General features: G+C 43.4%; 1 protein-coding gene across 2 annotated transcripts in view; it reads right to left on the minus strand.

The window, feature by feature from the left end:
- CCDC25 (coiled-coil domain containing 25) overlaps positions 1–14,779 on the minus strand; it is a 217,652-nt gene that overhangs the window by 170,173 nt on the left and 32,700 nt on the right. For both annotated transcript variants that reach the window (XM_069605626.1, XM_069605625.1), the window contains exons 2-3: positions 10,269–10,316; positions 6,829–6,868 (exon numbers count right to left, since the gene is read on the minus strand). In XM_069605626.1, the coding sequence (XP_069461727.1) occupies positions 6,829–6,868; positions 10,269–10,316 (88 nt within the window). The remainder of the gene's footprint in view (positions 1–6,828; positions 6,869–10,268; positions 10,317–14,779) is intronic.

Raw genomic sequence — 14,779 nt, forward strand, 5'->3', positions numbered from 1 at the left:
CCTACCTGGGTAGAGAAGGGCCGTAACCAGGAGCCCTATTCATTATAATGGTTTGGAGAGTACTCCATCCCTAAAGCCAGTCAGTGTTACTGACTATGTACTAGGCATCAGGAGGAGGATGGTACTCTTGATGACTGAAGCATCTGAAACTTGGAAGCTGGCCAGGCTCTAGTTAAACATTGGCATGACCAGAAGGCCAACATGGTGGAGTTTACTCCTGATCACTTAGTACTAGTTATGGTTCCTACAAGGCAGCACGCCTTATAGGACACATGGATTGGACTCTTCAAAGTTGTAGGCAAACTTGGAGAGGTTAATTATTTAGTGGACTTGGGCAACCCCAACATGGCCCCTATTGTCTTTCACACTAATCATTTGAAGGCCTATGTCGCTAGACCACAATTAGGAGCTTTGCTTCTAGCCTCTGATCAAGAGGAGGAGAGCGAGTCTCTCTGATCTCCTCAGGGGACACCCTTCAGATAAGACAATTGAAGGAGTTAAACTCTTTAGATCTGACTCTGCAGCAACAGGACGAGTGCAAAGCTCTGTTGACTCCATTTGCCTCCCTGTATTCACTGACACCAGGCTTGACCTCTTGGGGCCACCATGATATACTCACTGGTGACAGTCTCCCTGTCAAAAGCAGGGGATACAGAATGTCTGATTATGTCAGAACTCAGATAAAGGAGGAGTTAAACCAGATTCTTGACCTTGTGGTTATAGAGCCATATAACTGTCCATGCGCCAGTCCAGTTGTGCTAGTGCCTAAAGCAGGAACCAGTGAGTTAAAGTTCTGTGTGGACTATAGGGCTCTGAATGCAGTCACCAAGGCTGATGCCCATGAGTTACCAAGGACAGAGGAGCTGGTGGAGAAACTTGGAGCCGCCAAGTGTCTCAGTACATTTGACTTGATCTCAGGCTATTGGCAAATAGCACCGACAATGCTAAGGAGAAAACTGCATTTTCCACCCAAGGAGGCTTCTACCAGTTTAGGATTATGCCCTTTGGACTAAGGAATGCACCTGCTACATTCCAAAGGATGGTGAACCAGGTTCTGAATGGGTTAGAGGACTTCTGCATGGCATACTTGGATGACATTGTAGTTTTCACCCCACCCTGGGAAGACCATCTTCACCACCTACAATATGTATTGCAGGTTCTTGAACATGCCCATCTGACCATAAAGGCAAGTAAGTGTCAAATTGGTCTGAGCAAAGTGGCCTACCTTGGGCATGAGGTAGGATGAGGTGAGATTAGGCCCTTGCCTAAAGTACAAGCTGTACAGGGCTGGGCCACCCCAATACTCAAACCCAAGTGAGAGCCTTACTAGGTCTCACTGGGAATTACCGGAATTTCACTGGAAATTATTATTAGGAGCATAGCTTCTCCCCTAAATGTTAACTGTCATCCTCTCTCACAAATTTCAGAAGGTCAGATGGAATGAGGAGTGTGCCAAGGCATTTGAAGGGCTGAAAAGGGCTCTCTGCAAAGCTCCAGTCTTAAGACCTCCCGATTAAGCCAATCCTTTATTGTACAAACAGATGCCTCAAATACAGGAATAGGTGCAGTCTTCAGCAAACTGGTTGAGCAAGGCAGGGAACACCCCATTTGCTTCATCAGTAGAACACTGAAGAACCATGAGACAAGGTGGGCAACCATAGAACTTTGTTGTTTGCCATTGTGTGCTCATTGAAGAGGTTTAGGCCATACTTTCCTCATTCAAACGGACCACCAACCCTCGAGATGGTTAATGCAGGGGGAACAGCCTAAATTAGTTAGATGGTCTTTCAGCCTCCAAAGGTTTGATTTTACCATAAAGCATAGGTCAGGATGCAATCACCAAAATGCTGATGGTCTCTCTGGAACAAGAGATTTATCCAGTAGTGGATTAAAACTTCCTGCCCCTCAGTCGGGGAGGGAGGAGGGGTCACCAATTCCCTTTAACCTTGGGGAGACCCCAGTTCTTTTGCTGGACTGATGGCTTTTCAATTTTTACTCCTGAGTGAGTGGGGCTTTTTCCCCCACTCCCTCGTACATTTTTCTGACTAGTATTTTTGGTTTCGTACTGTTTAATGGAGTCTGGTAAACTCCATAGGCATCTACGTTTTTGCACGGTGACCCACAGCAACTTCTGTGCAGTGCCACTGAAGTCCCTTGGACTTCTCTTAATGTTTAAATACATTTTCGTGTGAACTACTGTTCTCAAGAATAGTAAGATGACTTCTGTCTTACTTACCTTTTCTTTTGTGGGTCCAGCACACACCAACTTATGTGAAGTGCACGGGTGTGGGAGAGGGGCGGGGTTACCTACTAACTCTATCCCACTTCTCATGTAACATTTTGTTACACTAACTTGAATGGCTGGTGGCAGTGGTTTGTTTTTTATTACTACCAGTGTGGCATGTACCTGCAGGCTAATTCCTCAGCTGCAGTACAGCACCCAAGGTTGACAATTTTCCCAAAATGGACTCATCCCCATCTTTTTTCACCATTTCTTGTCAGTTAGTTCTTTCTGGGCTTTTACTCTGTTGTCTGAATCAGGTTTGAGTCCTTTGTGAATTTTGCCTTTGGCAGGCTTCAGCCTTGAAGCCCGCCCAGGCTCCAGTGTGTCTGGAAAGGCAGGAAGCGAGGCAGGGTCCCGAAACTTACCTGACCTTTGTCTCTAGGTGTGCCTGAATGAAAGCAGTTCCGATTGGCCGGCTGGCTGTCTGTGAGGACAACCACCCGGCTGGGTGATTGATAGCCCTAGGGCTGTGAATGAATTGGAACTGGCTTAAAGGGCAAGGTATTATGGGACTAGCAGCAGAGTTGGACCACTGGAGGACAACATCCGACGAAGACGACTTAAAGAGACGCCAGCAGCATCATCCTGGACAGCGACATGCTCTGTGAAGCCCTGCAGCTGTGCTGACCCAGTTTTCGTTTCGACTGGGAAGACCTGCAAGGGACAACTTCCTCCCTTAGGCTGGTGGGACCAACTAGACCCGAGACAAGCTTCATTTTAGCACAACCTCCGACTTGCTGTGACTTTCTAAGGATGCAGAATCCTAAAACCCAGGGGCCTCTGACCATCAGAGTGCATGGTCTTCGGAAGTGCGAATCTGGCCAAAACTTTGTGGGCATCCAGAGGACCCTAGAAAAGCAGGAAATCCTCATCCAGAGTCCCAACGTCAGCCTCTAGGACCTCAGGGATCAAGTAACTTCCAACCGGAGTAGTTCATTCTTCTTCGGCGCTGAGAAAAGGGTGCCAAAACCACAAAAGGCAGCTGAATCGAGCAGAATCTCTCGAGTGCTGCCGCAGAAGCCCGCCAGACGTCCTCCCTTTCGACACCACAACCAAGGACCAGGAACAAGGGTCTGCTACACTGCAACAATTCAGCTGGAACCAATTCTTCAATTCTCAGGTATTGTGGGGTTTAGGGTACATCTACAGTTTGACAATTGTTATGCTTACTAGTTTGGGGCATACCTTTTTAAACCCTTTTGAGTTGACCTCAAAATCACATGCACTGGCCTCCCAGCTTGTGCTTCAAGGTGGCTCCTCTTGAGCTTCTACAATTTGCTACTGAACTACTGACTACGTTAAAACATTTTTCTACAAAGACAGCATCAGAACTTTGAACTGGCCTGTTGACTTTGGCTGTCCTGGCGCCCTAAAGGCCCCCTTCTGAACCTATTGGCTTTGGCAGTGCTTGTTCTCTTACAGGTTTTAATTGTTGAACACTATTATTGCTGGGATAAAAGAATGCCTACATCCCTCTGGGGGAATCCAACTTACTACTTGCAAAGCATGTTCTGATCCAACCTTGACTATTCCGTCCTTGAAACTCAATATTGCAATGGTGATCCCAAATAAGTGCTAATACGGACCTCACATAATGACATTCAGTGTGCTGCAATATGTTTAGCATAAGAACGTTTTGCTCACCTACTTAGTTGCTCTTGTTGAACATAATCCTAACTTTGATATTAATGTTACTATTAGTTGCTTCTTTTTAAATATTGTCAAATTATCCTTGTGTATAGATAAATACATATTTATACTATAACTTTAAGTGTGTAAGCGTTTACTGGAATACCTGCATTTACTAAATTTCATTGTACAGCTCACATTACCGCTCTTAAGATAAGCCTGGCTGCTCAGTCACTCTACCAACTTGTATAGTCAGGCCTATATTAAAAGGTGGATTACCCAATAACAAGAGATAAGTCTTGTAAGTCCCACACCAGTTGGACTCTACAAATTCTTACCCAAAAATGCAGGATCCTGGTTTCCGGTTATTTCGACAGTTGCCTATAAAAACCAGGAACAACCCATCATGATGGAGCTGCCCGACATTCGCTTCAATGCTCTGTTCTCCTGCCTATGAAATATTGGAACTTTAGAATATCAGAGGTTAGAGACTGCCCTCGTTGATGGACTCACTGCAAATACAATCCAACCGGTTATTTCCAACTGCTGGAATCCCTATGAGGGGCTTTGAGTACACTAGGCCTACAAGTGCCCCCTCTGAAGTAGAATGCACATGGGTCTGACTAATCGGTTGACTGCATACTAAATGTAAAGCCACATCATTGGTATGCTTCCACAAATCACACTACAGCTATATGGATGAGTGCTGCACGTTCTTAAGACAAGAGCAATAACAAAATGTTGCCGCAGACAGCAGACATCAAATCCAATGTAAACTAAGGATTTACTTCTATTCAAAACAGACATCCTTATTTCATGTTACAAGTTTCACCCTGCTTATTCAAGGATGCCCTCCTGAGTTATAGGGGAAGTTTAAAGCACATTTACATGCTTGACCATTGATCAAATCGCTGTGCTTCCTTGTGGTAGCGAAGTGCAAACATATACTGCTCCACCATGTGGGTGGCTTCTTTGCAGCAGCAAGCGTCCTTTGGAAGACACCAGCACTCTGTTACAAGTACGAACAAAGTTACTTTTATTTAGGGAAACCTCTACTGCATACACACTGAATAGTGTGGGAGTCGGTCCACGTTTCACATTTTGAAGTGGCACCCGACAACCAAATCGGCTCGCTCTCTCTCTTTCTTCCTTCCTTCCTTCGTCTCCTCAATCACTGAATTGAGCCTTGATGACGATTGCATGTGGAGAATGGAGGTGGCAAGTTACTTTTTAGACCTGGCTAGCAACTTGTAACTTTACATTTCCCTTATTTTTGCTTTTTCTGTACTTTAATCTGAAATGATTGAGTCCCCCTTCTGGCAATTCATCATTCTGTTTTGTTTGAAATGTGTTTTTTTTTTCTCCAAGAAACTTCTTGGAAAGAGACTTACGGCTAGCCTAACAGATTCAGCAAGCATTCTTTTCTTTGCATGGGACAATCAGAATTGATCAATGTAATGGGGCGCTTTGAAACAATTTACTGGGATGCAGAAGCTTCTTACAAATGCAAAATAATAAATAATTCTAGCTTGGAACTAATTAACGCATTTCCCGCGACGCCCACGGGCAGATGTGCGCTATATAAATTCAAATACATTTTCAAGTACTCATTTCGCTGAATGAGAGAAGAAAACAAAAAAGATATTGGATACTGACCATTTACTGATTTCTCTCCCACTTTTTAGAACAAGCAATCTGAAAAGGTCTTTCGCGCTGGTCCAAGGACTCATTTGACTAAATATCAAACCATACAAGTGACAATTTCACCATCTGTATGCAAAGTAAGGATTCCTTCAACAATAAAGTGACACACAAATACAACCTTTGGATGAGTGGGACCGTTTATAACGTTGTTGTGGTATAAAAAATTAAACCTATGCAATACTGAATAAAATCTGAAAAATACTTTTTGGGACATTTTCAATAAGGAATAATATTCAAACCTTCAATAAGGAATAATATTCAAACCTTCAAACCTGGGAAAGCACTTTTTTGTAGGGCACAGAGCTACTTGTCCAAAGGTTGTGTTTATAAGTCTTTTCTCTCCCACTTCGCCAACTTTCATTTGTCCTGCTACACAAAGAACCTATGGCACACATGACAGTAGATCATACAAAATAATACTTGAGAAATGACAAGGTGTTAGGGTGAAAATGCCAGTCCTTTAATTTCGAGCAAGACTGCTGCTACAAATAACTATTACTGGAATGTCGAGTCAGTGGATATGTTCATGAGGGGCACCAATATCAAGTTGCACGCTACTAGCAACGAAAGTCACTCAGCCACAGCAGGAATGCTAGTTCTCCACATGCACACAGCACATGACTTCAATCAAGAATGAATCATTACATACCTGACACGACACCAGGGGACAATAGACATGGTTAGAGTTGTGCAGCTAGATATTGATCACCCTGCACTTTACTTTGGTTAATCTTATTTTTTCCAGGTCACTTGCTCTTCAACGAGGCACTAATAGAAGTGACAAGATATTTGGGATTGAGCTCAACTCATTCTAACCAAGTCACTTGCTTTGTAGTTAGCGTTCCCATGGAATAGGTACCTTTAATTTAGATATATTTGGGAAGGCATCTCAAACAAGAAATCTGCACAGAGGTCACATGTCACAGAGGAGATGCCTACAAGATGAAACATTTAAACAGGTCATGGGAGTCTATATGCCCTCAACCCACACAAAATGCACAATGGCGATGGGAGAGTGGACACGAGAGAGTAAATCAATTTATTTCAAATCGGTCTTCACTGAGGGAGCAACACAGAAAGGAGGACCACCCAGATCACATTCAGTTCGGCATAATATTCAACCTCCAAAGCAGTTTCAAAACGTCAATACGCATGGTGTGCAAATGGACAAATACACACAATCACATGCAAACAAGTTGTTAAATACTCACCATATATCTTCTGGCCACCCATACTTTATAAGATCTTCATCTGCAACAACAAAAATAAGTGATAATCAGAAGATGGTCTCCAGTCCTTAAAATAAACCCTTCAAGTAACATGTCTTCTCCCTACTCGCATAGGACAATGCACAAAGCATTACGAGATTCCATACTGCACTCCACTGTGGCAGAATTATTACTACAAAGATAAATTCAGTTTCCTACCCTGCAAATTGTTTACTTCATTAGTATATTTTGTAGTAACATGTGATGTTGGATCGTTGATATTTCCATTCAGCTAGGTTTTTAAACTTTATTCGATAAAACCTTTGCCCACATTTACTTTCCATTAGCCTGTGTTGATGTCTGACAGTGTACTGCTACCCTAGATTATTATGTTTTGAAGATTGAGTCGATTTTACTTTACAGTTTGGACATGTGTCTAATAGATCTAAGTGAATATTTGAATTCCATTCAGGGACGGATATGGAAAGTGGGCTTTTGTTTTGCCAACTTTTTACCCAATGCAATAATGAGGCACCAGTTGGGTTTAGTCTCTTTATCCTCAAGACTCCACTGGAGGCAACTTTCCAATTATTCTAAAATCATAAACTCACCTACACATTCTCTATGAGTATCTGGGCTTAATGCTAAAGGACAATTATGTTAAATCTGTAATATGTATGGTCACAGAATGCAAACTCTACTCTGCACTATTAATTTAAGCGAGGAGCAGATTCACTGCTCAGAGAAAGTAAAAAAAATAAATATATATATATAATTTTTTTAAAAAAAATTTTTAAAGGACATTTGTACCGCGCACTATCACCACCGGAGTGGTCCCCTGGTGCTCTGGCGGTTCTGAAATGGGAGGGGAGGATGAGTTAGTGGGATGAAGCAGGAAAAGTGCAAGAGAGCAGTGATGTGCCGTTGGCCGGGCCTGGGGTGTTTGCGGCCGCTAGACGTCGTGTACTGTTGTGCAAGACTATGTGTGTTTTTGTTTTGTTGTTGCAGTGTAGTGAAGTTTGTGCGGTTTGTTGTGCTGTAGGTTGTGTTTGGTTTGGAGTTTGAGAGGTGTATGCAGAAAGGGAAATTGTTAGTAGGGTTGGTTAGTTTGTGTCTCTATCCCGAGTTGAGGCGCTCGGTTTGCGTGGTCTCCCCTGATGCGGCTATATAGGTATATGATCATGATTGGTTAAAATCCATTGTGTCTACGAGTACCTATAGACTCCACAAAGAATATACCCGTTTCCACAGGAAGAGAAAACAAATCGCACTTATATCAGGCATTTTCCATGTAATAATGCATGTGCACTTTATATGCGCTTTCGGTTCAACCATTTTCTAACCAGGGAACGCTCCAGGCACTGGGTCGCTCGAAAGACATCAAATGAGAATATGTATTGTCCCTCTTGTCATTTTCAGCATTAGTAGAGACGTTCAAACACTGGTTATTAAAATGCCTGTACTTTGGTCCTCTTGGATCACAAACATTTTGCAATGATATGTCGATGAAATCTGACTATTTTATTAATCTTTTGGTCAAGGCTCATGTGGGGTGACAACGTTGCTCTCGTTATAGCCCTAACTCGCTTTTTAGATAGTATTACATTTCAACAGTAGGAACAGGCCCCTTAGAACAAATGTACAGGTTGTTGGAAAACTCAAATAAAAATATATATATTTTTTTTTTATTTGTATAGGATCCGTTTTAATGTTAATTCTGAAATTGATGGGGGCCCTTGCAAAAAGTATGATAAGATTTTAAAGGATGTTTCAGATGATTGATAATATATAGAAATAATGATAGGTTGTTTTATTCTGTAAAAGTAATGATATTGAAATGTTAATGTGTAAATTAAGTTTCCAATATGAAAGTGTATATCTTTGTAAAGGTTGAGTAATTCAGCCATATACAATAAAATCTAAAAACAAAAAAACTGCTACCGTAGTACACTAGTGTAGTGTCCCTCAGACTGTGTTGTGGCACGTTGTCTGCCTCAAGGTGGTGGTCGGTGCACCACACCACCCCTGGAAGGAAAATGGCTAAAGTTATCCCTTTACGAATGACCGAACGAAAATCACAAAGACAGTCCAACTAATAGCTGTTTGTGCGGTCTGATGACACAGGGAATACATAAAAGAACATTTGCTTTGTGGAAAGAAATAGCCCAGCAAATAAAGTATTTCATACAAACAAAATCAAGGGATTTAATGTAAAACTGCATACGCGTACACACTGGGACTGCCTGCAGGGATTCAAATGATCAAAGGTTTCATCTCCAATGTCAAAACGCAATGGTTCAAATCTCATTTTACTCAGTGAAGCATGTTTGTCCAAAACGTTCCAATAGAGCACAAAGCATTACTGGGTCAAAATTGCTATTAATCAAAAGCTCTTGTGCATTTCATATTTTTTTGTGGAGAAACAGTAGATTAAAGGTACTTCCCCCTATTTTACTCTAAAGTGTTAAAGGAAATGTTTTAGGGAGAATATTGGAACTCACTACCGTAATTACAGAATTCTTGATAATTTGCCATGAACCAGATGACGTAACATTTCATTTACTTATATAGTGGTTATCGCCAAAATCGCTAAAGAAATAAAGATCAATGGTACATATAATTAATGAAAAATAATCCATTAAGAGAGAAGGCGAGTTTTCCACAAAGTTCGAAATGAAGAATATAAAAGGAAGAGAATTCTACAGTTCAGGAGCTAGAAGGGAAACCGAATTGGGCACAGGAAGGACAGGGAACAGAAGAGAAAAGGGGATTGAGAACTGAGGAGTGGGATGGTTGGTACCAGGACGCAAGAGAACCAAGATAGCGAGGTGCCATGCCATAGATGCATGTACAAACAATAAAAAGTAAACAGAATTTGAGAATGTGTTTAAAATAGTCATTGAAGTGAGTTAAACGTCTCAGAAATGGAGCTACGTGGAGTGAGGGTTAGAGAAAGCAGGGGTTTCACGCTACACAAAGCAAGGGTTTCACGCTAGACAAAGCAGGGTTAGGGTGGGTTAGAGAGAGCAAGGAGGAGGGGTGCAGCAAATCTTGTTGAGTTTGAGATTTTAGCGATTTGGCAGTTTCATGGCGTGGCATTTCCCATTGCTATGCCAACCAGATATTCTCAGTTCAGAACTCACATATCCTCTCTTCTTGAACAATGCTTAGGGACGTTTTGTGGCACAAGTGACAGACATTTGCCGAAACCAATAACGCTGACAACCAATGAAGGAAGCAGCCTACGCGACAGCAGAGCCCCTGAAAAACGTGATAAATCCTGTGAGAAAGCAAGATTTATCCAGACAGACCTCAAAACTAAATCTAGGAGGCCGATCGTTCTTTAATTTGGCACCTTCTTTGTGAAGTGTGTAGGCTAAGCATGACAGAAAGAAACCATACTTTAACAAAAAGTATATGCAGCATTGGAAAATAAGACTTACTTTCGTATTTATCCTTTCCCATGTAGATCGTGAAAGGCGGGTCGACAACTGAGGAGAAAGAACACTCAAAATCAGCGAAAACATCTTGAACATAAATTCCGCTACTGTCCACACACATAGCCAGGATACAAAATGGTTGAATTGGAGAAAGGAAAAACTACCTACCTTTGAATACCAACACAATTTTATTTCTTTATTGAGCATAATCATAGGTTGCCATTAAGAAAGTTGCTTCAGATCATGTGATGCAGGGGACCTACAGGCCGCCGGCTGGGGGACCGATGAGCGCAGTGGCGGCCAGAAGATGTGGGAGGAGTATAAACACACGGGGAGGGAGAAGACCGAGATGCACGGGTTAAGCAACAGGAAAAAATCGTTGGGTTTCATCAGGGTAGGTAGGCATCCTCACTAATCAAGTCCCCTCTCCTACTCCCACTAAACAACTCGCATCTCCATCTCTTACCACCTTACACCACTCACAGTCAACCCTTGCACACAGCAGTTGTGCGTCCTCAAATTACCACATTAAAAGAGCAAAGTCAATACTCAATCTCTAGTTCTATCACATACATCGCACACTGGTGGTTAAATGTCTAACATCACCGACTTCCAACCTATTGATCTTCCATTTCTCCTCAAGATGACACAACCAAGTATCACTGCCCTAAATAAATTGCAATCATGCCAGCTCTAGGGACTTGTTACTCCCAGCCTGCACACACCACCACCTTAGAATTTCCATCTGCCCACCACTTCATCCCTCTCTTGCCCCTTCCTCCAGGCACCAAAATGGAAGAGGTGCACCATGCCAGACTGCTTTAAGTTACATGAATGAAATGGGAGGGAACGAAAAGAAACACGTTCTACATTTTTTGTAGAAGTGTTCCCTTACTTTTTTTTCTTTGAACCTTCAACCATTGACGGTAAAGAAAACACTTTTTTCAAATGTTGTGGTATTAAAAAGATATCCAGGCAATGGATTATTTTCTTACGGTTGTTGGCACCATAGGACCATTCGAAAAAAAAAACTGATGGTCCGAAGAGTCACTATCCAGTAGCCTGGAACGGGTAGTCCATCAAATCAGGAAGGTTATTGGAATAGCACAAAAAGGAGTCATTTCTTAGTAACAGCCACACACTTTGGGCAGGGGTTAAGTCCAAAGGAAAAACTGCAACCAGTTTTATCGGCCACTATTGGCCTTGGACAGTGCAGTCAGCAAGGTGAGGGAAAGCCGAGCTTCTTGCAAGAGTAGGAGTGATTGGGGGTAAAGGGAAAGTGAATGAAATGAAAGGGAGTGGGATTGCCACCCTCATCGCAAATAAACCGGAAGGGAGAAAGCAGAGAGGAAAAGGAGTAATGGGCAGGAAGCAGCAAGAGATTTAAGTGCAGGTAGTCCGTGTGGCCCCTTGCTTAGCAATGAGAAATGCACAGTCAGCAGGAGAGGAGAGGCGGGATGGCCGAGGGTCCCAACAGGGATAGCACTTAACTTGGCAGCTGAGAAAGTAATCTTTCTTTTAGAGTATAGACATGAACCACACACAGGGCCAACTGCCATGAACCGTAATGGGAGAGCTGAAACCGTTGATTCCACATTTTGTTAAATTGCCCTCTTCCTGGCACCTTCCTTTCAGTACGGTTGTCCCATGATTCTACCAGTCTCGGAAAACCCATAAATAGCAGGGCGATTTGAGGTCAGTAACTTTATGTAACATTAAAAACAATGATAGCAAGACAGCCAATTAAATGAGTTGGCTTGCTCGCGAAAATCTGTAAAATAAAGGTGGTTAAACTAATTTACACCTTAACGTACGTGCACATTTTTATACATCCCATATTTAGATGTGAAGCAAAAAAGTCAAAGAAAACAAGGGGCTACAGTAGGATCAAATATATAGATGCACTTGGAAGGATGAGGAGAGGGGATCCACACAGCATTACAGGTAGGAGATACAGGTTAGGGAGGCAGAGACGATCTTAAATAATGTGTAGGTGAATATGCAGCAGTGCTCCCATTGAAGCTGCAGTCCGCTGTGTTTCAAAGAATACGACAGTTGTAATTGTACTGTTCGGTCCCTGGGTCTGCATCAGTGACTCCCTCCCTTGCCGCCTTTTGCTATGAGAGAGGAAGCAAATGTAGTTAGCCCTTAACACTCCTAAGGCAGTAAAGCATTGCGTTTGACGAGGAGAGTGGTGTTCAAGAGCAGCTTGCTTCCTACCCCAAGGTAATTCTGATATGTTTTAGGCTAGATCTCTTTTTTCCCCTTTTGTAAGCCTTTGGAAAAGTAAGGACTGTTTTTTTGGATTTCTAGTTTATTTTTCATTCCATTTAAGCCTTTGAAAAATCACAAATAGCTTTGCAGGTATCCATTTTCCACACCCCCCTACCCACAATGCCTATGTGAAATCCAGGCCTCCTTTAGGCCCGGGAAGTCACCTGACCCTACCGGTCTCATTTTATCCAGTTAGCCTATGAAAGTCAGTGAAGGGCATAGGCTAAGAGTGCATCCTGCTTCCTTGATGCACCAAGCCCACAACTCCTTTCTGGCTCCTGCTACAGTCAAGTAGCTGATGACTACCTCTTACCAATGTCCGGTGCTACTCCTACCCAAGGTCCATAACTAGTTTATATATCGTGCCTTCATATTGTCCCACATCTAGGTCTCCCCAAGGAATCGCACATTACATTGTTGCCTCTGTTAGAAACCTTGGGATATTCTCCCATTTAGACCCTGAGAATCATCTATTCAGGTGGCCAGGGGAGGGCCATCGCTTTTGGTTCCCAACCCTGGGGGTGGGCAAGCAAGGGAGGATCACCTAGGTAGGGGAGTCCAGGTTTGCACTTCTGACGGAACCGAATGGTAGGAGAGGAGAAAGGTCCTGTAAACCTTCATGGGATATGCTGGTCCCATTGACCCTAACCCAAGAGGGAGGCAAAAGTGTCCCACCAGAACAAAACCTGGCCAAGGGGGAAGAGCAAGAAAAGACAAAGAAATAACTCCGAATTCAACACCCATTTGTCTTCTAGTTTAGACCATACGGAGTACTATAAAAACCAATACTTTCACGACAGGATGTTTGGAGTAGGGAGTAATCTAACACAATGGGAAATCACCTTTATTATATAAAGACAGGGCCAGGGGACTCTCCTCTGCGAATCGTCTTGTAAAATGTAATCTGTAAACATCAATTCCCATCTGGTCTTGTCTCCCCCTCCCCATTTCCAACATGTACTGGGACGAGGAAGCAATAAAGATTACCCGTAAGGATAACATGGGGAGGCAGGGAGAGGTCTACTACATACCAACAATAGGCTGTCCCACTGATCATGGTCAGGCAATCGACCCTAACCATTCACACCTGACTACACTTATTTACTTCAGGTATAAAAGGTGTGGTTCTGCCAAGGAGAATGAGCGAGCTGGGATTGCTGGTTAGAGCGTGAAGGCAGCAGCAGAGAAGCTTGGGAGGACCGGAGGAGAACAGGACTTCAAGATGCTGACCCAGTGTACTAGAGGGGTCGCAGCATGGCAAGGGAGCCATAAAGCCAGAGAAAGGCGAGTTGCAGCTTGTTGGCCGTGTCCAGGCCAGTGCTCGTTCCCCTGCAACGTGTGCCAGTCCCAGGGAGGTTGGAGGGGCAGGTGGTGAGACCCTGACCTTGACCGCCATATCCCTGGAAGCTGCTTGCCAGCGCCACGCTGTTTGGGTGAGTCTTGTAACATGAATGAGAGAAACTCAGTGGCATGCAGTAGCGGAGACTTGACAGCAGAAAGTAAAGTGGAAAGTAAAAGGAAATCCAGGAAAAGCTGAGTGCGCAAGTGGTGCGCAGCGAGAGAAAGCAACTTGAGGGTGCATACAACCCAAAATAGGAAAGAGGGTGCAAGCGACCCAAAAGCCTGGAAAAGCGCAATTAAGAGCAAGAGAATACAAAGACTGGGTGCGAGCGACCCGAAAGCAGGAGAGATGGTGCAAGCAACCCGAAGGTTGAAAAGGAAAGTGCAAGAGAGCAGAGAAAGAAAGGTACAAAGTGTACCAGGGGCACTATAAAGCCAAGGTGTGCAAGAGGCACAATAAAGTGAGAAGAGGGTGAGGGTGTGCACAACAGAAGTAAAGAGGTGGAAGAGAAGCCAAAGCCAAAGTGGAAAGAGCACGTGACAGAAGAGGAGTCAGAGTGGTCGTGCCGGGGAAGAGCCAAAGCCTGGTGTTTTTGAAAGTCTCCGACACCACCTCATGGAAAGAACTGTGTTAAAATGGTGCATCCAGACAAGGTGAACTTTTGTTGCGAGGCCAGAGTGGTCTAAACTTGGAGAAGGGAACCCCAACAGGCCTAACAAGAACTGTGTATTTTTGTTTGGAACTGAAAGGATTGAAGCTTGGGGAAGGACCCCCCCTCTTCCCCAAGAGACCTAGAGAAATGTTGAACCTTATTGACTTGGTCCAAGAGCCCTATGTGGAAGGTTCCAAGGCCCACCCTTTTTTTAGTTTAATTATTTTTGAAACTGGCAGAACTACA

The sequence above is a fragment of the Ambystoma mexicanum genome, chromosome 4p (assembly GCF_040938575.1).
Source record: "Ambystoma mexicanum isolate Mex_15411 chromosome 4p, UKY_AmexF1_1, whole genome shotgun sequence".
NCBI classification, from domain to species: domain Eukaryota; kingdom Metazoa; phylum Chordata; class Amphibia; order Caudata; family Ambystomatidae; genus Ambystoma; species Ambystoma mexicanum.